Source organism: Primulina eburnea, chromosome 1 (assembly GCF_022965805.1).
Source record: "Primulina eburnea isolate SZY01 chromosome 1, ASM2296580v1, whole genome shotgun sequence".
Taxonomy (NCBI): Eukaryota; Viridiplantae; Streptophyta; class Magnoliopsida; order Lamiales; family Gesneriaceae; genus Primulina; species Primulina eburnea.
Genome location: NC_133101.1, coordinates 55,317,237 through 55,340,475, shown reverse-complemented (window position 1 = coordinate 55,340,475; position 23,239 = coordinate 55,317,237). Strand labels below are relative to the sequence as shown.

At 33.4% G+C, this 23,239-nt stretch overlaps 3 protein-coding genes and 2 long non-coding RNA genes across 14 annotated transcripts; all 5 read left to right on the top strand.

Annotated features, from left to right (window-relative positions):
- The first annotated feature begins 2,248 nt into the window (after positions 1-2,248).
- Positions 2,249-4,748, top strand: LOC140831985 (uncharacterized). Of its 2 annotated transcripts, none has more exons than XM_073195737.1 (6): positions 2,249-2,455; positions 2,520-2,710; positions 3,291-3,590; positions 3,866-4,027; positions 4,290-4,373; positions 4,471-4,748. In XM_073195737.1, exons 1-6 carry the CDS (start codon positions 2,335-2,337, stop codon positions 4,576-4,578), a joined length of 966 nt encoding a protein of 321 aa, XP_073051838.1. In that variant the 5' UTR covers positions 2,249-2,334; the 3' UTR covers positions 4,579-4,748. The 2 variants fall into 2 exon arrangements, with proteins under 2 accessions (XP_073051838.1, XP_073051835.1); XM_073195734.1 differs by having other exon boundaries at positions 2,256-2,451; positions 2,516-2,710.
- A 681-nt stretch (positions 4,749-5,429) lies between these two features.
- LOC140832013 (uncharacterized) lies at positions 5,430-8,333 on the top strand. Of its 4 annotated transcripts, none has more exons than XR_012118004.1 (4): positions 5,430-6,249; positions 6,332-6,633; positions 6,886-6,967; positions 7,317-8,333. It is a non-coding gene; the product is annotated as an uncharacterized lncRNA (long non-coding RNA). The 4 variants fall into 4 exon arrangements; XR_012118003.1 differs by having other exon boundaries at positions 5,432-6,633; positions 7,317-7,826; positions 7,971-8,333; XR_012118002.1 differs by having other exon boundaries at positions 5,454-6,633; positions 7,317-7,462; positions 7,971-8,331.
- A 213-nt stretch (positions 8,334-8,546) lies between these two features.
- Positions 8,547-11,030, top strand: LOC140831998 (uncharacterized). 2 transcript variants are annotated; one of them, XM_073195756.1, is made up of 6 exons: positions 8,547-8,737; positions 8,802-8,992; positions 9,573-9,872; positions 10,148-10,309; positions 10,572-10,655; positions 10,753-11,030. In XM_073195756.1, the coding sequence occupies exons 1-6, from the start codon at positions 8,704-8,706 to the stop codon at positions 10,858-10,860; spliced, it is 879 nt and encodes a 292-aa protein (XP_073051857.1). In that variant the 5' UTR covers positions 8,547-8,703; the 3' UTR covers positions 10,861-11,030. The 2 variants fall into 2 exon arrangements, with proteins under 2 accessions (XP_073051857.1, XP_073051850.1); XM_073195749.1 differs by having other exon boundaries at positions 8,549-8,733; positions 8,798-8,992.
- A 681-nt stretch (positions 11,031-11,711) lies between these two features.
- LOC140831971 (uncharacterized) lies at positions 11,712-14,615 on the top strand. 4 transcript variants are annotated; one of them, XR_012117984.1, is made up of 4 exons: positions 11,712-12,531; positions 12,614-12,915; positions 13,168-13,249; positions 13,599-14,615. It is a non-coding gene; the product is annotated as an uncharacterized lncRNA (long non-coding RNA). The 4 variants fall into 4 exon arrangements; XR_012117983.1 differs by having other exon boundaries at positions 11,714-12,915; positions 13,599-14,108; positions 14,253-14,615; XR_012117982.1 differs by having other exon boundaries at positions 11,736-12,915; positions 13,599-13,744; positions 14,253-14,613.
- Positions 14,616-17,433: 2,818 nt separating this feature from the next.
- On the top strand, positions 17,434-19,913 carry LOC140831959 (uncharacterized). Of its 2 annotated transcripts, none has more exons than XM_073195703.1 (6): positions 17,434-17,622; positions 17,687-17,877; positions 18,457-18,756; positions 19,029-19,190; positions 19,455-19,538; positions 19,635-19,913. In XM_073195703.1, the coding sequence occupies exons 1-6, from the start codon at positions 17,589-17,591 to the stop codon at positions 19,740-19,742; spliced, it is 879 nt and encodes a 292-aa protein (XP_073051804.1). In that variant the 5' UTR covers positions 17,434-17,588; the 3' UTR covers positions 19,743-19,913. The 2 variants fall into 2 exon arrangements, with proteins under 2 accessions (XP_073051804.1, XP_073051796.1); XM_073195695.1 differs by having other exon boundaries at positions 17,435-17,618; positions 17,683-17,877.
- Positions 19,914-23,239: the final 3,326 nt, after the last annotated feature.

Below are 23,239 nucleotides of genomic sequence, written 5' to 3'. Positions count from 1 at the left end.
ACCTAGGCTCATGGCTCAACTGTCTTGGGGCCCCTGGACGAGCCCTGACCGAAGCTAACAGCCGCCTGCACATAGGAAGAAAAAACCGAACACCTAGCTTCCCTCAAACTCCAAAACATGCAGCCCTCTCATAGCTTGTCTCCAGCCCTTGCACAGCCCATCAAGGACCATCCTCCAGCCCCTTTTGGTCTCCTAGACTCACCCTCACAACAACTAGTAACCTTGGCCCTCGAAGAGTCCTCGTCAAAGAGTCCTTGAACAAAAGGACTCTATTTTCGAGCAACCCTTTCCTCCCCCATGTCTAGCCCTTGTGTCAACTTGTCTAGGCCTTTAAATCCTCTCAAATTCATCCTTTCTCATAGCCCTATGATGGCAGCCATTTTATGCATCGTTATCACAAGTTTTAGAACATAAAAACATGAGTTTTAGGCAAACCATGACATAAAAACGAAAGTAAAACTTGTGCAACATATTTTTCATGAAAATTTAGTCAAATATACATAATATGGTGTGAAAGATGTTTGAAAGAAAGTTAAGGCGTGCCTTTGAGTATATGACGCAAGAAAAACAGCTTGCGATGCGAAGAACGTCGGCGGGGAGACGAGGGGTGAAAACTTGCTGATTTTTCCTTCAAATTCCATGGTTTTTCTTCTTAAAAAATACGTGTGGTGTGCTGTTGTGGCTGCCAAGAGGAGTCCATGTGTGCGTGTGTGGTGTGCATGAGTTTTGTGTGTGATTGCGAGGTATGATGCCTTTTTATTTTAATTAAAACACAAATCTAGTCTTAGTCCCATTAATCATAGTATAATAGGCTCATTAAGCCCTTTAGTAAATATTTAAAATATTTTATTTAGAAAAAATTGTGAAAATATTAGTCAAGTTATGAGAAAGTTCATATTTTTGTTGAAAATGTAATATCAATAAAAATTACGTCTCAACGTATAAAATCACCTCAAAACTCCTTATTTTCAGAAATAACATAAATCATCAACCTTATTTTAAATAAATAAAAACAATTTAATAAAAAAAAATCTATTTTTCAGCCTTCGGTCCCATTCCTCGATCGCATTTCGAATAACCTTTAAAAATATAGTTTTATGCATTTGTGTAGAAAAGCGCATTTTAAATGTACATAAAAAATTTAATAACTTGCACGCATGTGGATCACGTGGACTTTAAAGTTTTCAGTACGTTATAATACTTGTTTCTTGGAGTCTCATCTTTGTTCTGTGAACGGTGACCACTTTTCTAGTTTTTATGGCTATGATTCTTAACAAGTAACCAAAAAGATGATTTGATTCCGGCATGTTTACGCACATTTGTTAAAGAGAGTGAGGAAGGAGATGTTCTTGTTTTACATGTGCAAGACCCTTTCCATCGGTTACTCTACATGGTGTTTGTGAGGTATTCATTCAACTGCGATATTTCCACGTTTTCACAGTTAACTTGGATTTCTGGAAAAAAACACTTCCTTTCTCAACAGTTCTACAACTTGGTGTCGTCCACAGTCGCCAATCGCAGGGCACTAAACCCTCCAAGATGACAGAGATAAGAAAGAAATGGTCCGGTTCCAGCGAGCTTCCGAACATCACGCTTTGCAAGTTTCTGAAAATGGCGAAAGAAGGGTTTTGGTGATTCTTTTCTTGCCATGAATGAATGTACACTATGAAACCAATTTGTGCATTATTTTAATTCATGTAAAGATTTGGGAAACTGTAATATGTATGTTTGTGTGTAGAAAAATGCCTCATTTCTTCACACGGGCAAGTTGATATATAAGTTGATAAAAACTTTTGTGAGTCGGTCTCACGGGTCGTATTCGTGAGACAAATATCTTATTTGGGTCATCAATGAAAAAATAAAACTTTTTATGCTAAGAATATTAATTTTTATTGTGAATATCGATAGGTTTGACCCGTTTCACAGATAAATATTCGTGAGATCGTCTCACAAGAGACCTACTCATATAAGTTTAGGGGGATTTTACTTTTCATCATATGTTAACATTATTGTAAAGCTTTATTCTCACTCAATTGCTCCATATTCGTGCAATCTTTACCTTTTTTTAGAATATGCAGCACAAGTTTAGTTTTATTTTAGTTGTTATTATTATTATTATTATTATTATTATTATTATTATTATTATTTTATTTCATATTTTTAATTAAACAAATAAATAAACTGGGTTACATGCCTCGAATCCGAGCCGTAATCGATCACGACAGTCGACACACGACTCTTCAGTCTTGGTCGTCCTGCGTGGGGAAGAAGAAAAGGAAAATGAGAAGTTATTTTTTTAATATTTAATTCAGTTCTTGGTTGACAAGAAATAATATGAAGTTAGATTTTTTTTTTTTTAACGAGAATCTTGGTATATGTAGTCAGTCATTCACTCATCTTGTTCTTCCTCGAAATTACGACATGGCCAAGATCCCCGTCAGATACTGCGTGGTGGGTGGTGTTGTTTCTTCTTTTCTTCATTTCGAATTTCTTTGATTAATGTCTGATGCATCAGGTAGATGCATTTACCGACGCCGCATTCAAGGGAAACCCAGCGGCGGTTTGCTTCTTGGAAGAGGAGAGAGATGAAGAGTGGCTGCAGGCGGTGGCATCTGAGTTTAACATATCCGAGACTTGTTACTTGACTCGGCTTGCTGAATCACCCGACGTCCCCAGGTTTCGTCTTCGCTGGTTCACTCCTGTTGCTGAGGTCCGGCTCTTTTTTCTTGCTCGTATTCAATTAACCATTAGATAATTTCAAATCACCATGAACCACCCGTTTCCACTTCTTTAACATGGAAGGATTTACTGATCATCAGCTACTGGGTTTATTTCAGAACTTTTTACTCTGCCCCTACCCCTTCATTCTACTTGACCCAAATTTGGAGGGTTGGTTTTAGCTTGTGATCTCCGTAGAAAGGAGTTTCGAAATGTGATTCTTGTTGTTTTCGAAATATTAGATGATATCTTCTCCATGAGGTGAGATGCAATGGGAAGTTTTAGGCGACAACTGCCCCGTGTGCTACCTGCTTGTTCCACCTTATGTCTTCACACAATGATGTCTTTGTTAACTGCTGATTAAACCCTTTTAATTTTCTTCTTGTGCTCCAAAGATGAGCAACGGCTGGTAACTCGGTATGCCCGTAGTAACTTTTGAGTATCAAAACTAGAGTCAGCTCATTTATGGATCGTATTTGATTAGAGACTGGCCATATCCAATGGTGTGCCTTGTATCTGCTGGCAATACTTTCCTCTTTGATGGTACATTGTTGGTTGTTACTTGTATGCAGGTCAAACTCTGTGGACATGCAACTTTAGCAGCAGCTCATTTTCTCTTTGTATATGGACTGGTGAGTTCTGATGTGATTGAATTTTCAACTCTCTCGGGGATATTGACAGCCAAAAGAGTACCGGATCCATCCAACCTTCCAAGTGGTAATGCACGTGAGAGTTTCCTCATTGAACTGGATTTTCCAGTGGTCTCAATAACGAAATTTGATGGTGCTGATGAGGTTTCAACCATTTCTAAAAGCTTGAGCGGTGCTTCTGTTATTGAGATACATAAAACAACTGCAAGCGATGACCTCTTAGTATGTATTCCATTAGCTCTTAATTTTAACAACTGTTGTTGCATCACTGAATTTCTGAAGTCTGAAAACAGGCTACTTTCTTACCATATGTGCATATATCGAATATCATGAACAATGTGGTGGATAATGAGATCAAAATGGTATTTTCTTTATAAAGCTTGGTTGGTTACATTCTGGGAGGAGCGTCAATTCTAAGGAGGTGGAAGTCTATATATTTAGGAAAGGATCATTTGTCTGTTTTTCTTGAAATGCTGTTCACTTTTGCGATATGTTAGGTGGAGCTCCCATCGGGAGATGCAGTTGTGGAAGTAGAGCCGCTATTTGATGAAATACAAAAATGTTCAGGGAGCGGGATAATCATCACCGGGCCCGCTCCTCCTGGATCAAGATTCGACTTTTATAGTCGATTTTTCTGCCCAAAGCTGGGGTTGAATGAGGTAAGCTGCTGAAATTTTATTCTCACTAACTTGGAACTGTATGCATCACTTTTACGTTTCCATTCTTCATCTCTCCATAGATTTGAAATATTTCCACCTAAAAAGTACGGCAGAAAGAAAGTTAGTGTCTTGATTTGTATTCCCCAGGTCTAGCTATTTATCGGATACGAAAGCATACCTGCACAGAGAGTCACATAGTAGTGCATGTTATAGTTGATTTACATTTTTGAATTGGATCACTGAAGCTTCAATGTTTGATTAGGATCCTGTATGTGGAAGTGCACATTGTGCTCTGGCACCATACTGGAGCAAGAAGCTTGGAAAATGTGATTTTTTAGCTTATCAGGTAAAAAGCCACTTGGTATCACAGGAAATTCTTGTTTCAATTATTATTTCTCTACCTAGCTAGTATTCGCCATGCTAACTTTACCTGTTTAAATTAGGCATCTCCTAGAGGTGGCGTAATTAATCTGCATCTTGATGAGAAGAATCAGCGGGTGCTGCTTCGAGGAAAAGCCATAGCAGTGATGGAAGGTTCCCTCTTGGTTTAAAATCAGAACTCGGGAGTCATGAATGGTATTTAAATGATGATCCTACTCGATTCTTGTCATGATGGAACTTATGAATAATGATTTGTTTGTAATTCTATGTACTTCATTGTGTAATGTGGCTTTTGGACCATTGATTCTATGCAATCACTCCCTCGACTTATTTCATACAAGTTGTATTCTTAGTGGAAGTTCGATTTATGTACTTGCTATATGATGCATGGAAAACATGCTTTAGACGAATATATTTATAGATTTAAGAATTTTAAATTTATATCTATCTATATTCCTATAAAAGTGTGGATAAAAGACATTTGTTTTCCAATTGTTTCAATGACAAAATTAACATTTTATACATTTCAAGAATAGAATGTAACTCTTATATTAATTTTATCAAATACCTATCTTTATACTGCATTTAAATGTTTTATCTTTTTAATTTTCTCTCTACATTTTTTACGTATGATATTTTAACATCTTTATTTATTTTGAAATCAAACTAACTAATTCAACAAATACAAAAAATAATATTTTTTATGCAAGTTTATTTCTTCAGTTATATTTCAAATTTTTATGTGAAAATCATACCAGTAATTTAAAATCTATATTTTATAATTATTCTATGAGTTTATTAAATTTTATTGATATTTACCATATAATCTTATTTAAATGTCTATTTCATTACATATGTTGATTTATTTATTATTTTAAAATTATATTTAACAAAAATTAATATTCATCGATATAGTTTATAAAAGATAGATTCTGATATAAAATTAATTGTCTATGATATAAAATTCTAAAAACAAAAGTAAAAAGATTATATAGGTTTTTAAATATTATTTAAATATAATATTATGAGTTATATTTTACTATCAATATTATTATTTCTTTAGTTTTGATGTTGTTTTGATGAGTTAGTCACGATATTTTCAATTGATAATTATTTATCTTTAGTATGCTTAGTTTATATAAATTATGATTTATGCATTGACAAAGTCCACAATTTGATTGATTTTTAGTTTATTATGTCTTATACGTGGTGTTTGGATATATTTTTTAAAAAAATTTGTTTCAGTTTATTTGGTTCTATATATTATGCTAATTATAATTTATTATATATCATAAAGTTAACAATTTGAATTTTAATTTGGCAAAAAATTCGAAAGTAAATTATATAAGTTCTTAATTAATTTATTCGTCTAATATAAAAAGATATTAAACTCAAATAAATAACAAAATGATTCAAATTATTTTTTAAAAAAATCGAATTTTTTATTTTTATCATATAATTGTTATTTATGTGCATCGAACGTGCTTCATGTTACTATATATATATACATCCGCAGTTATACATAAATTGGTTTTGTGTTGGAATATATATCTTTATCGTTCTAACTATGTGGAGTTGGAGTTGGCGCCATTATAGAAATGCCGAACCATTTTGCCAGTTACGTAAATATAGTGGACTGATGCAAAATTGGATGGTGTATCATTCTTGGCAGAGTAGGAATTTGAATGAAGGGTCATTTAGTTTGTTTTGGGACGTTACCCATGAAACTGAAAGGTTTTTTTTCTTTAGTTGCTTGTCTTTGTTCAGCTTTAGTCCTACCCAAATGTAGTTGAATTGAACATCAGACTTGGTGAACTGATGTCAAAAGTATCTGCAACCAGGTTAGCAACCAAGATCTCGCAGATGGTTAATTGATCGGTTTTTCGTTAAAGATTGTGGCTTTAGTTGCTTGTTTTTTTCCAGCTTTAGTTCTACCCATATGTAGTTGAATTGAACATCAGACTTGGTGAACTGATGTCAGAAGCATCTGCAACCAGGTCAGCAACTAAAGATCTCGCAGATGGTTAAATGATAAGTTTTTTGTTAAAAGATTACGGCTTTAGTTGCTTGTTTTTGTTCAGCTTTATTCCTACCCAAATGTAGTTGAATTGAACATCTAACTTGATGAACTAATGTCAAAAGTATCTGCAACCAGGTTAGCAACCGAAGATCTCGCAGATGGTTAAATGATCGGTTGTTAATCGAGTTTGCTCCTCCACCTTGGGGTGAGTTAATATTATTGTAGAAGAGCAGTTCGTTGCTCTGCTTATTTTGTCTGAATCGCTATCTAGATCTACTTATTTTGTATGAATAGCTATCTGTATGTACCTTCCTTTTTTCCACCATTGTATGTCAGCCATTTATTTAAAAAAAAAAACGCATGATTATTAGAAAGCTGAACTTGAAAGTCGAGACAATGGTCCTTTTGACATGCTTGAGGTAGGTGAACTTGATATCTTATTTATCTGTGTTTGCAGGTGATGATGTGCCACCTTCACCTTTATCAATGACAAATGCTCGGGAGTGGGACAATTTCAGAACTATAGATATGGATAAGAGGTTCTCTAGTCTATTTACCTTATTAAATCTTGCGCATACATATTAATTTCAAATGGATCGACAAAATGATTTGACTAGTAATGTTTTTTTAGTGGTACGTGTATATAAATTGTTGAAGCATTTTCCTTGGCATATAGTGTAAAGATTCCACTCTAATGTTCTAAAAATCATATCATCCAGCATTTTGCTTTTATGCTTTTCCAGTTCTTGATTTCTACTTGATAGATCTCTGTTATTCTCTTTCTATTTGTGACTTCTATGTTGCTTTTAGTTCTAGTTTCTTGTTGCCGGTCATGCCCGTACTGACTTTTTAAACTTGTTTTTCTGTTTTGATGGGCATCTATCATAGAATCCCTTGACAGTTCATCATCAAAGCATACAGGTGATATAGACGCAGATAAAGTTGCTGTGATGACTGCTTGACGTAGGATAGATTGTAGAACTAGAGAGGCACTCCGCCAATCTTTTCTTTTGGAATTGATCAATGGATATGAGGTATATTTTAGATCTATTGGATCGAATTTATTTTTCTACCCCTCGTTCATTGTTGTTGCTCTATTTAAACGCTTGTTGTCCATGTGGTGATGTACGATGAATTTTGATTCTACAATATACCTGTTTCTTGGGTTCTAGTTTTTAGCATTATTGAGTGGTGCATGTTGGAGTCTCGTCTTTGTTCTGTGAACCGTGGCCCCTTTTCTGGTTTCATGGCTATGATTCTTAACAAGTAACCAAAAAGATGATTTGATTCTGGAATGTTTACGCGCATTTGTTAAAGAGAGTGAGGAAGGAGATGTTCTTGTTTTACATGTGCAAGACCCTTTCCATCGGTCGGTTACTACTACATGGTGTTTGTGAGGTATTCATTCAACTGCGATATTTCCAGGTTTTCACAGTTAACTTGGAATAACACATCAAGAAAACCAGGGAATTTTAATGCATCTAAAACTTCCATCCATTTATTTCTTGAATTTCTGACAAAAAATAATTCCTTTCTCAACAGTTCTACAACTTGGTTTCGTCCAGAGTCGCCCAATCGCATGGCACTAAACCCTCGAAGATGACAGAGATAAGAAAGAAACGGTCTGGTTCCAGCGAACTTCCGAACATCACGCTTCGCAAGTTTCTGAAAATGGTGAAAGAGAAGGGTTTTGATGATTTGTTTCTTGCCATGAATGAATGTACACTATGAAACCAATTTGTGCATTATCTTAATTTATGTAAAGATTTGAGAATGGCGTCGTCAATTCAGACACTGTAATATGTATGTTTGTGTGTAGAAAATGCCTCATTTCTTCACACGGGCAAGTTGATGATTGGTTTAGGGGGATTTCACTTTTCAGCATATTATTATAAAGTTTTATTCTCACTCAATCGCTCCATATTCGTGCAATCTTTACCTTTTTTAAAATATGCAGCACAAGTTTAGTTTTATTATAGTTATTATTATTATTATTATTATTTTATTTCATATTTATAATTGAACAAATAAATAAACTGGGTTACATGCCTCGAATCCGACCCGTAATCGATCACGACAGTCGACACACGACTCTTCAGTCTTGGTCGTCCTGCCTGGGGAAGAAGAAAAGGAAAAGGAGAAGTTATTTTTTTAATATTTAATTCAGTTCTTGGTTGACAAGAAATAATATGAAGTTAGATTTTTTTTTTTTAACGAGAATCTTGGTATATGTAGTCAGTCATTCACTCATCTTGTTCTTCCTCGAAATTACGACATGGCCAAGATCCCCGTCAGATACTGCGTGGTGGGTGGTGTTGTTTCTTCTTTTCTTCATTTCGAATTTCTTTGATTAATGTCTGATGCATCAGGTAGATGCATTTACCGACGCCGCATTCAAGGGAAACCCAGCGGCGGTTTGCTTCTTGGAAGAGGAGAGAGATGAAGAGTGGCTGCAGGCGGTGGCATCTGAGTTTAACATATCCGAGACTTGTTACTTGACTCGGCTTGCTGAATCACCCGACGTCCCCAGGTTTCGTCTTCGCTGGTTCACTCCTGTTGCTGAGGTCCGGCTCTTTTTTCTTGCTCGTATTCAATTAACCATTAGATAATTTCAAATCACCATGAACCACCCGTTTCCACTTCTTTAACATGGAAGGATTTACTGATCATCAGCTACTGGGTTTATTTCAGAACTTTTTACTCTGCCCCTACCCCTTCATTCTACTTGACCCAAATTTGGAGGGTTGGTTTTAGCTTGTGATCTCCGTAGAAAGGAGTTTCGAAATGTGATTCTTGTTGTTTTCGAAATATTAGATGATATCTTCTCCATGAGGTGAGATGCAATGGGAAGTTTTAGGCGACAACTGCCCCGTGTGCTACCTGCTTGTTCCACCTTATGTCTTCACACAATGATGTCTTTGTTAACTGCTGATTAAACCCTTTTAATTTTCTTCTTGTGCTCCAAAGATGAGCAACGGCTGGTAACTCGGTATGCCCGTAGTAACTTTTGAGTATCAAAACTAGAGTCAGCTCATTTATGGATCGTATTTGATTAGAGACTGGCCATATCCAATGGTGTGCCTTGTATCTGCTGGCAATACTTTCCCTTTTGATGGTACATTGTTGGTTGTTACTTGTATGCAGGTCAAACTCTGTGGACATGCAACTTTAGCAGCAGCTCATTTTCTCTTTGTATATGGACTGGTGAGTTCTGATGTGATTGAATTTTCAACTCTTTCGGGGATATTGACAGCCAAAAGAGTACCGGATCCATCCAACCTTCCAAGTGGTAATGCACGTGAGAGTTTCCTCATTGAACTGGATTTTCCAGTGGTCTCAATAACGAAATTTGATGGTGCTGATGAGGTTTCAACCATTTCTAAAAGCTTGAGCGGTGCTTCTGTTATTGAGATACATAAAACAACTGCAAGCGATGACCTCTTAGTATGTATTCCATTAGCTCTTAATTTTAACAACTGTTGTTGCATCACTGAATTTCTGAAGTCTGAAAACAGGCTACTTTCTTACCATATGTGCATATATCGAATATCATGAACAATGTGGTGGATAATGAGATCAAAATGGTATTTTCTTTATAAAGCTTGGTTGGTTACATTCTGGGAGGAGCGTCAATTCTAAGGAGGTGGAAGTCTATATATTTAGGAAAGGATCATTTGTCTGTTTTTCTTGAAATGCTGTTCACTTTTGCGATATGTTAGGTGGAGCTCCCATCGGGAGATGCAGTTGTGGAAGTAGAGCCGCTATTTGATGAAATACAAAAATGTTCAGGGAGCGGGATAATCATCACCGGGCCCGCTCCTCCTGGATCAAGATTCGACTTTTATAGTCGATTTTTCTGCCCAAAGCTGGGGTTGAATGAGGTAAGCTGCTGAAATTTTATTCTCACTAACTTGGAACTGTATGCATCACTTTTACGTTTCCATTCTTCATCTCTCCATAGATTTGAAATATTTCCACCTAAAAAGTACGGCAGAAAGAAAGTTAGTGTCTTGATTTGTATTCCCCAGGTCTAGCTATTTATCGGATACGAAAGCATACCTGCACAGAGAGTCACATAGTAGTGCATGTTATAGTTGATTTACATTTTTGAATTGGATCACTGAAGCTTCAATGTTTGATTAGGATCCTGTATGTGGAAGTGCACATTGTGCTCTGGCACCATACTGGAGCAAGAAGCTTGGAAAATGTGATTTTTTAGCTTATCAGGTAAAAAGCCACTTGGTATCACAGGAAATTCTTGTTTCAATTATTATTTCTCTACCTAGCTAGTATTCGCCATGCTAACTTTACCTGTTTAAATTAGGCATCTCCTAGAGGTGGCGTAATTAATCTGCATCTTGATGAGAAGAATCAGCGGGTGCTGCTTCGAGGAAAAGCCATAGCAGTGATGGAAGGTTCCCTCTTGGTTTAAAATCAGAACTCGGGAGTCATGAATGGTATTTAAATGATGATCCTACTCGATTCTTGTCATGATGGAACTTATGAATAATGATTTGTTTGTAATTCTATGTACTTCATTGTGTAATGTGGCTTTTGGACCATTGATTCTATGCAATCACTCCCTCGACTTATTTCATACAAGTTGTATTCTTAGTGGAAGTTCGATTTATGTACTTGCTATATGATGCATGGAAAACATGCTTTAGACGAATATATTTATAGATTTAAGAATTTTAAATTTATATCTATCTATATTCCTATAAAAGTGTGGATAAAAGACATTTGTTTTCCAATTGTTTCAATGACAAAATTAACATTTTATACATTTCAAGAATAGAATGTAACTCTTATATTAATTTTATCAAATACCTATCTTTATACTGCATTTAAATGTTTTATCTTTTTAATTTTCTCTCTACATTTTTTACGTATGATATTTTAACATCTTTATTTATTTTGAAATCAAACTAACTAATTCAACAAATACAAAAAATAATATTTTTTATGCAAGTTTATTTCTTCAGTTATATTTCAAATTTTTATGTGAAAATCATACCAGTAATTTAAAATCTATATTTTATAATTATTCTATGAGTTTATTAAATTTTATTGATATTTACCATATAATCTTATTTAAATGTCTATTTCATTACATATGTTGATTTATTTATTATTTTAAAATTATATTTAACAAAAATTAATATTCATCGATATAGTTTATAAAAGATAGATTCTGATATAAAATTAATTGTCTATGATATAAAATTCTAAAAACAAAAGTAAAAAGATTATATAGGTTTTTAAATATTATTTAAATATAATATTATGAGTTATATTTTACTATCAATATTATTATTTCTTTAGTTTTGATGTTGTTTTGATGAGTTAGTCACGATATTTTCAATTGATAATTATTTATCTTTAGTATGCTTAGTTTATATAAATTATGATTTATGCATTGACAAAGTCCACAATTTGATTGATTTTTAGTTTATTATGTCTTATACGTGGTGTTTGGATATATTTTTTAAAAAAATTTGTTTCAGTTTATTTGGTTCTATATATTATGCTAATTATAATTTATTATATATCATAAAGTTAACAATTTGAATTTTAATTTGGCAAAAAATTCGAAAGTAAATTATATAAGTTCTTAATTAATTTATTCGTCTAATATAAAAAGATATTAAACTCAAATAAATAACAAAATGATTCAAATTATTTTTTAAAAAAATCGAATTTTTTATTTTTATCATATAATTGTTATTTATGTGCATCGAACGTGCTTCATGTTACTATATATATATACATCCGCAGTTATACATAAATTGGTTTTGTGTTGGAATATATATCTTTATCGTTCTAACTATGTGGAGTTGGAGTTGGCGCCATTATAGAAATGCCGAACCATTTTGCCAGTTACGTAAATATAGTGGACTGATGCAAAATTGGATGGTGTATCATTCTTGGCAGAGTAGGAATTTGAATGAAGGGTCATTTAGTTTGTTTTGGGACGTTACCCATGAAACTGAAAGGTTTTTTTTCTTTAGTTGCTTGTCTTTGTTCAGCTTTAGTCCTACCCAAATGTAGTTGAATTGAACATCAGACTTGGTGAACTGATGTCAAAAGTATCTGCAACCAGGTTAGCAACCAAGATCTCGCAGATGGTTAATTGATCGGTTTTTCGTTAAAGATTGTGGCTTTAGTTGCTTGTTTTTTTCCAGCTTTAGTTCTACCCATATGTAGTTGAATTGAACATCAGACTTGGTGAACTGATGTCAGAAGCATCTGCAACCAGGTCAGCAACTAAAGATCTCGCAGATGGTTAAATGATAAGTTTTTTGTTAAAAGATTACGGCTTTAGTTGCTTGTTTTTGTTCAGCTTTATTCCTACCCAAATGTAGTTGAATTGAACATCTAACTTGATGAACTAATGTCAAAAGTATCTGCAACCAGGTTAGCAACCGAAGATCTCGCAGATGGTTAAATGATCGGTTGTTAATCGAGTTTGCTCCTCCACCTTGGGGTGAGTTAATATTATTGTAGAAGAGCAGTTCGTTGCTCTGCTTATTTTGTCTGAATCGCTATCTAGATCTACTTATTTTGTATGAATAGCTATCTGTATGTACCTTCCTTTTTTCCACCATTGTATGTCAGCCATTTATTTAAAAAAAAAAACGCATGATTATTAGAAAGCTGAACTTGAAAGTCGAGACAATGGTCCTTTTGACATGCTTGAGGTAGGTGAACTTGATATCTTATTTATCTGTGTTTGCAGGTGATGATGTGCCACCTTCACCTTTATCAATGACAAATGCTCGGGAGTGGGACAATTTCAGAACTATAGATATGGATAAGAGGTTCTCTAGTCTATTTACCTTATTAAATCTTGCGCATACATATTAATTTCAAATGGATCGACAAAATGATTTGACTAGTAATGTTTTTTTAGTGGTACGTGTATATAAATTGTTGAAGCATTTTCCTTGGCATATAGTGTAAAGATTCCACTCTAATGTTCTAAAAATCATATCATCCAGCATTTTGCTTTTATGCTTTTCCAGTTCTTGATTTCTACTTGATAGATCTCTGTTATTCTCTTTCTATTTGTGACTTCTATGTTGCTTTTAGTTCTAGTTTCTTGTTGCCGGTCATGCCCGTGCTGACTTTTTAAACTTGTTTTTCTGTTTTGATGGGCATCTATCATAGAATCCCTTGACAGTTCATCATCAAAGCATACAGGTGATATAGACGCAGATAAAGTTGCTGTGATGACTGCTTGACGTAGGATAGATTGTAGAACTAGAGAGGCACTCCGCCAATCTTTTCTTTTGGAATTGATCAATGGATATGAGGTATATTTTAGATCTATTGGATCGAATTTATTTTTCTACCCCTCGTTCATTGTTGTTGCTCTATTTAAACGCTTGTTGTCCATGTGGTGATGTACGATGAATTTTGATTCTACAATATACCTGTTTCTTGGGTTCTAGTTTTTAGCATTATTGAGTGGTGCATGTTGGAGTCTCGTCTTTGTTCTGTGAACCGTGGCCCCTTTTCTGGTTTCATGGCTATGATTCTTAACAAGTAACCAAAAAGATGATTTGATTCTGGAATGTTTACGCGCATTTGTTAAAGAGAGTGAGGAAGGAGATGTTCTTGTTTTACATGTGCAAGACCCTTTCCATCGGTCGGTTACTACTACATGGTGTTTGTGAGGTATTCATTCAACTGCGATATTTCCAGGTTTTCACAGTTAACTTGGAATAACACATCAAGAAAACCAGGGAATTTTAATGCATCTAAAACTTCCATCCATTTATTTCTTGAATTTCTGACAAAAAATAATTCCTTTCTCAACAGTTCTACAACTTGGTTTCGTCCAGAGTCGCCCAATCGCATGGCACTAAACCCTCGAAGATGACAGAGATAAGAAAGAAACGGTCTGGTTCCAGCGAACTTCCGAACATCACGCTTCGCAAGTTTCTGAAAATGGTGAAAGAGAAGGGTTTTGATGATTTGTTTCTTGCCATGAATGAATGTACACTATGAAACCAATTTGTGCATTATCTTAATTTATGTAAAGATTTGAGAATGGCGTCGTCAATTCAGACACTGTAATATGTATGTTTGTGTGTAGAAAATGCCTCATTTCTTCACACGGGCAAGTTGATGATTGGTTTAGGGGGATTTCACTTTTCAGCATATTATTATAAAGTTTTATTCTCACTCAATCGCTCCATATTCGTGCAATCTTTACCTTTTTTAAAACTAGCAAGAAGCACGTGCGATGCACGTAAATATTAATTATTTAATAAAAATTAAAATTTGATTTTTTAAAAAATAATTTGATTCTTTTTTTATTTATATTGATTTAGTCTTTTGTCATATTAGACGAATAAATTAATTAAGAACTTATATACTTTACTTTCAAAATTGTTTCTCAAATTGAAATTCAAATCGTTAATTTTATGTTATATAATAAATTATAATTAGCATAATATATAGAATAAATTGAACTGAAACAAATTTTGAAAATATATATATCTAAGAACCACGTATAAGGTATAATAACCTAAAAATCAACCAGATTATGGATTTTATAAATGCATAAATCATAATTTATATAAGTGAAGCACACTAAGGACAAATAATTGTCAATTTAAAATATTTATGACTAACTCGTCAAAATATTATCAAAACTAATGAAATAATAATAATTGATAATAAAATATAACCTATAATACTCAAAATTTGCTTTTAAAATTTGTTTTCAATCATTTTTACACGGTTGAAAGATTTTCTCTAACGGTTATAAATATTAACCACGTGAAAAGTGTGAAAGACGGTTCAATATTTCTAATGATATTTTCAACCAGTTGACAATCTAAACAACAAGATATAGTTTGAAGAGTTAGTCTCATGTGAGACCGTCTCACGGATCTTAATCCGTGAGACGGGTCAACCCTACCCATATTCAAATAAAAAGTAATATTCTTAGCATAAAAAGTAATACTTTTTCATGGATGATCCAAATAAGGGATCCGTCTCACAAATACGACCCGTGAGACCGTTTTATACAAGTTTTTGCCTAGTTTGAAATGTAAAAACTTGTAAATAGTAAAGACACGGGAATTTTATGGATGTAAAACACTCACACGTCACTCATTCCTCTGTAAAAAAGATTCCACTAAAAGACTTTGTCTTATATATATATATATATATATATATATATATATATATATATATAAGTATATATATTTATAAGTGCGACTAAAATATTTAAACTTCTTATTATAGCTAACTATTTTAATTTTTCTATCAGATTCGTATTTTATGATATTATTAGTATATTAAAATTCATAATTATTGATATAAATTCTAATAAATAATTTATTAAATTCTTTACTTTCAATTCTTAGTTAAAAAATAATAAAATATATTAGTATTAAATTTCATATTATTATATTATTATATATTTATCATGTTATTGTACTATTGCATATATAATTATTTTTTTCTTATATCTTCATGTGATACTATAATTTATTACTTAATTAGAAACTACACTAAAATATAATTAAAAAATTGCATTAAAATAATAAAATAACATGTAGAAAGAAAATTAAAAGGATAAAATATTTAAACTTAGTATAAAGATGGATTATTTGAGAAAGTTAATTTAGGAATTACATTTTATTCTTGAAGTGATATAAATTATTACAATCAATGTATATTGTAGTGATAATTCATTAGCAATTGTTAGACTATTAATTATATATGATGTGGAATAATTAGGCTACTAATTAATTATATATTAGGTGGAATAAATAAAAAAATTGATATTTTCTTTTTACACTTACAACAATTAGAAATTTACAAATATATCTTTATTGAATTTTTGGATTTGTATTGATGAGGATGTCATTTTTATCTTTTGACAATTGAAAAAATTTTCAATTATCTACACTTACGTAGGTTTATAGATAAAAAAAATATATTTTTATTATCAAACATATATTCATTTTTAATCCATAGATTTCCCATAAATTATGTAGAAAATTTCCATGCAATTAATCTAACAACACACAATTTAAGGGGATGGTAGAAAATTTACAATGAAAAACTTTGTTATTATTTTTACACTTTTATCAGTATAATAGTTAAATATACATTCTTTTAATATTTTTAATGATTTTTTAAAATTAAAAAAAGCTATTGTTTTAATATTTTTTCTAAGAATTATGTATCAAGAAAATATTATTTCTCTTATGTATTTTTATTATAAAATATTTATTCAATTTTTATGTAACATTATTTACAAAGATTCTTATGTTGCAATTTTTTATTAAAAATAAAAACACTATTTTAATCCTTATGTATTTAATGATTGTGTAATTTTCATGCAATTAATCTAACAAAACACAATTTATGAGAATAGTAGAAAATTTACAAAGAAAATTTTGTTATTCTTTTTGTACTTTTATAAGTATAATAGTTAAATATATATTCTTTTTAATATTTTTTGTAAGAATTATGTATGAAGAAAATATTATTTTTCTAATATATTTTTTATTATCGAATATCGATTCAATTTTTATGTAATATTATTTTCAAAATTTCTTATTTTACAATTTTCTATTAAAAAAATAAAAACACTATGATACTCATGTGTTTAATGAGTTCAAAAAAATAAATACCTCAATTAAATACATAATCAATACATTACAAATCCATTATCCCAAATTTGTCCCTAAATTTTATATATTTTTTCCACCAATGCCCATGCAATTAATACAAACAATGCATAGTTTTTGGGCAATGTAGTAAAATCACAATAAAAAAACTTTGCCCATCATCCACACTTTTATAGGTATATAGATATGCAGCACAAGTTTAGTTTTATTATAGTTATTATTATTATTATTTTATTTCATATTTATAATTGAACAAATAAATAAACTGGGTTACATGCCTCGAATCCGACCCGTAATCGATCACGACAGTCGACACACGACTCTTCAGTCTTGGTCGTCCTGCCTGGGGAAGAAGAAAAGGAAAACGAGAAGTTATTTTTTTTAATATTTAATTTAGTTCTTGGTTGACAAGAAATAATATGAAGTTAGATTTTTTTTTTACGAGAATCTTGGTATTTGTAGTCAGTCATTCACTCACCTTGTTCTTCCTCGAAATTACAACATGGCCAAGATCCCCGTCAGATACTGCGTGGTGGGTGGTGTTGTTTCTTCTTTTCTTCATTTCGAATTTCTTTGATTAATGTCTGATGCATCAGGTAGATGCATTTACCGACGCCGCATTCAAGGGAAACCCAGCGGCGGTTTGCTTCTTGGAAGAGGAGAGAGATGAAGAGTGGCTGCAGGCGGTGGCATCTGAGTTTAACATATCCGAGACTTGTTACTTGACTCGGCTTGCTGAATCACCCGACGTCCCCAGGTTTCGTCTTCGCTGGTTCACTCCTGTTGCTGAGGTCCGGCTCTTTTTTCTGGCTCATATTCAATTAACCATTAGATAATTTCAAATCACCATGAACCACTCATTTCCACTTCTTTAACATGGAAGGATTTACTGATCATCAGCTACTGGGTTGATTTCAGACATTTTTACTCTGTCCCTACCCCTTCATTCTACTTGACCCAAATTTGGAGGGTTGGTTTTAGCTTGTGATCTCCGTAGAAAGGAGTTTCGAATGTGATTCTTGTTGTTTTCGAAATATTAGATGATATCTTCTCCATGAGGTGAGATGCAATGGGAAGTTTTAGGCGCCAACTGCCCCGTGTGCTACCTGCTTGTTCCACCTTATGTCTTCACACAATGATGTCTTTGTTAACTGCTGATTAAGCCCTTCTAATTTTCTTCTTGTGCTCCAAAGATGAGCAACGGCTGGTAACTAGGTATGCCAGTAGTAATTATTGAGTATCAAAACTAGAGTCAGCTCATTTATGGATCGTATTTGATTAGAGACTGGCCATATCCAATGGTGTGCCTTGTATCTGCTGGCAATACTTTCCCTTTTGATGGTACATTGTTGGTTGTTACTTGTATGCAGGTCAAACTCTGTGGACATGCAACTTTAGCAGCAGCTCATTTTCTCTTTGTATATGGACTGGTGAGTTCTGATGTGATTGAATTTTCAACTCTTTCGGGGATATTGACAGCCAAAAGAGTGCCGGATCCATCCAACCTTCCAAGTGGTAATGCACGTGAGAGTTTCCTCATTGAACTGGATTTTCCAGTGGTCTCAATAACGAAATTTGATGGTGCTGATGAGGTTTCAACCATTTCTAAAAGCTTGAGCGGTGCTTCTGTTATTGAGATACATAAAACAACTGCAAGCGATGACTTCTTAGTATGTATTCCATTAGCTCTTAATTTTAACAACTGTTGTTGCATCACCGAATTTCTGAAGTCTGAAAACAGGCTACTTTCTTACCATATGTGCATATATCGAATATCATGAACAATGTCGTGGATAATGAGATCAAAATGGTATTTTCTTTATAAAGCTTGGTTGGTTACATTCTGGGAGGAGCGTCAATTCTAAGGAGGTGGAAGTCTATATCTTTAGGAAAGGATTTGTCTGTTTTGCCTGAAATGCTGTTCACTTTTGTGATATGTTAGGTGGAGCTCCCATCGGGAGATGCAGTTGTGGAAGTAGAGCCGCTATTTGATGAAATACAAAAATGTGCAGGGAGAGGGATAATCATCACCGGGCGCGCTCCTCCTGGATCAAGATTCGACTTTTATAGTCGATTTTTCTGCCCAAAGCTGGGGGTGAATGAGGTAAGCTGCTTAAATTTTATTCCCACTAACTTGAAACTGTATGCATAATTTTTGCTTTTCCATTCTTCATCTCTCCATAGATTTGAAATATTTCCAGCTAAAAAAGTACGGCAGAAAGAAAGTTAGTGTCTTGATTTGTTGTTCCCCAGGTCTAGCTATTTATCGGATACGAAAGCATACCTGCACAAAGACGCACATAGTAGTGCATGTTATAGTTGATTTACATTTTTGAATTGGATCACTGAAGCTTCAATGTTTGATTAGGATCCTGTATGTGGAAGTGCACATTGTGCTCTGGCACCATACTGGAGCAAGAAGCTTGGAAAATGTGATTTTTTAGCTTATCAGGTAAAAAGCCACTTTGTATCACAGGAATTCTTGTTTCAATTATTATTTCTCTACCTGGATAGTATTCGCCATGCTAACTTTACCTGTTTAAATTAGGCATCTCCAAGAAGTGGTTTAATTGATCTGCATCTTGATGAGAAGAATCAGCGAGTGCTGTTCCGAGGGAAAGCCATAGCAGTGATGGAAGGTTCCCTCTTGGTTTAAAATCAGAACTCGGAAGTCATGAATGGTATTTAAATGATGATCCTACTCGATTCTTGTCATGATGGAACTTATGAATAATGATTTGTTTGTAATTCTATGTACTTCATTGTGTAATGTGGCTTTTGGACCATTGATTCTATGCATATCACTCACTCGACTTATTTCATACAAGTAGTATTCTTACTGGAAGTTTGATTTATGTACTTGCTATATGATGCATGGAAAACATGCTTTAGACGAATAGATTTATAGATTTAAGAATTTTGAATGAACTAAAAGGCGTTAAAACCAATTTTTTCCCAAGAGCGTGAAAATGGGAGGTTATCGATGTTGGGTCATGGTTTTTCTCGTGTCCAAAACGCTGCGGAAGTTTTAAAATTTTATTTTGACAATCAAAATATTCTTTGGACACTCTATGGTTTAAATTAATGTTAAATCACAATTTTTTTTTAAAAACTAATCGTGACCGAATTAACCGATTTTAATTCGGTTCGGTTTTCATCGGTTATGGAAATTAATTCGGTCGGTTCGGTTATGGCTAAATATTTCGGTTCGATTCGGGTATGGCTAATTCGGTTCGATCGGTAACCGAATTAACTGAATGCTCACCCCTAACAGTATATACCTTTAGGGTGTGTTTGGTTGAGTGGATTAAATAAGGATAGATTAATAATCAAATATTTATCGTTAAAATTTTAAGTTGTTTTAATAATCATTTTGACCCGGTTTAAGATCCAATTTTATAGATAAATATTTGATTAATAAAATTGGATCTTAAATCGGGTCAAAATGATTATTAAAGCATCTTAAAATTTTAACGATAAATATTTGACTATTAATCTATCTTTATCTAATCCACTCAACCAAACACACCCTAGTGAACAATTTTTACTTAGTTCCAACTATTCCGGTATAAACGGACGTAACTCTTATTGTAAATCCCTACAAATTTTCTTCTTAATCTAGTCCACGACTGGAATATGTGTTCCTCTTTCAACTTGCACTAGAAAATATAGAAGGTATTTTAGGTTTGGGATCAACAAAACAAAATTGGTTCAAAACTTTTTGAGAGCAAAAAATGGACGATGGAATTTTTCTTCCTTTTTGGCTTTTCAATCTTCGGTCATTTTTTGTGAATCTTTTTTCAAAATCATTTTTGTGAATCTCGAATCCATGCATTTAATTAGAATAAAAAAATATTCTATTTATATTTCTAACCTTTCTTTTTACTTAATTAATCCCGTTAATTAAGTTAACTAAAGATTAATAATCCGTGCCATATTAAATGCAATCTCGAATATTAATACATATATTTTGAGAATATCAAGCATTAATATTATTTTTCTTTTTGTGCAAGTTACTAAAATTATTGTATCATGAATATTTCCATATTACATAAATCAATACCATATTTTATAAAAACTTAATGAGCTATATTTTAACTCAATTAAAATATAATTTAATTATTAAAGCTCATTTGAACTTTAATAAAATAGCATGATGAGCTTATAGTCTTACAAGTCCATGATCCATGCTATCATTACATTAATCTCATCACAATCACGATCGGTGATCAAATATCATCGATGTGACAATTTCAACTTGTTTGTTATTACGATGCACACTTTAATTTCGAGATCACCAATGTCTAAATAAGGTAGATGCACTCCTTTTGACTGTATTAGCAGTCATGCTCTCAAAATTTCTATAAGCTTTTATAAACTTTATTTATAAGCTTATCGATTGATCATATCAAACTTATTTCTTATAAATTCAACTCATTGAATTTATTATCTCAACGGGACCAAGTAAACCAGTGCTTGTGTGACCTTCAATGGTTCAGTGACTGCAGCTTGCCGTGGATTCACAACTCTTTGTGATTCAAGACATAATCCTTTATTCGGGCTTACCCTAATTTGCCCTATTTCATGTATCAACTATTGATCATGAGAATGTCATAAATCATATTTATGATTAAATCCATCGAATCATGGTAAGAGCGTCTATTAGCATCGACTCATGATTCTCTGGGTATCACTGATAGTGTCTGCAAGAATAAGTCGATTATTATTAACATACAGTACGGTCTCTTCATGTCATATATCTCAATCGAATCTGCAATCATTGATTCATCGAGGGTTGCATAATAATTCGATAACTATGATACACATCTTTGAGAATATATAGTGGCATCGCATGTACAATTGGAGAACTCCTTCTCTAACGTACATGTCATATTCTGGTCAGAGATTCCATGCACTATTATTTCAACAGATCACATAGGATATCCACACCCGTAGGTGAGAAGTGAATTCCGACTACAATGCACTGACTTTTGCATGTGTCGCAACTGTACCCAATCTCGCCCCCTGATGACCCTTCTGGAGTCGGTAAATGAGTCAAAACGCAACCCTAACATATAGAGCCTCAGTGTTGTGCCGGGTCGTAAGGATTAATGGTGTACAATCATAACCACGGGCTTATCCTCTCGATGAATGATAACCACTTGAAAAGTCCAAGGCAGGGTAGTTCGGTATAATCATTATATAACTACCCATCTGCATATTTGGACATCTCTATGCCCTTACCAAGAAACGCGGTACACAACATCACAGATGCTACTCTCGAGCTCAAGCGACCTGTATCCATGTTTTAGGCGGCTGAATCGACTATGAACGAATTTAGATTAAAGTGTTTACAAATGAGTTTCAAAATCGAATTACGATTCATTTGTATTAAAGTATAATCAAGGACTTTAGTTGTGCTGATTGTATGGGTATACAGATAAAGTAAAACAAAACCATAAAAAGTTAAATTATATTAAAGATTTTTTTATTATACTTGAATCATTAAATTTCCTAATCAACTGTTGGCTTGCAGGACATCTATTCTAACAATCGAACATTAATTTTATATATTAACATGCTTCATCAGGTGCAAACTATGTGACTGTTGCGCAAGACGAGATCAATGGTTGGAACAGCTGGACCCAGGCGGGTACTCTGAATCTTATCCGCTGCATAGCACAAACTGAATGGCTCCACATGCTTGACCTCAGAGAGGCTGTAGCCAACAGATACCTTCACGAATGCATCTTTCAAAGCGTTGAAAATTGGGATTTACATCACACTCTATGGTGCAGAGCTGCTAAGTTTCGTTTTGCCATATTCCATTTTCATCAATGGCTAAAAGGTTCTGGATTAACTAAACAACTCTCTCGCTGACTTTAAAGGAAGTCAATCCAATGTAATTATTATATGGTGATTTGTACCAGTAGAAAATTTTAGTGTCCGCTCCTCGTGGACCCAAGATGAGTGCAAAAATCCATGAAGAAGAAGCCTGGCTGATTTGAGTAGAAAGAGAATAATTGAACCTGCCCAGAGATGCTAAACCTGTAGACCCTTAAGCCAATCCCTGTAGATCTTAGAATGTTTATTTGGATCAGAAAGCACGATTTCAGAATTTAAAATTTTGGTCTTGACTATCATAATTTAACT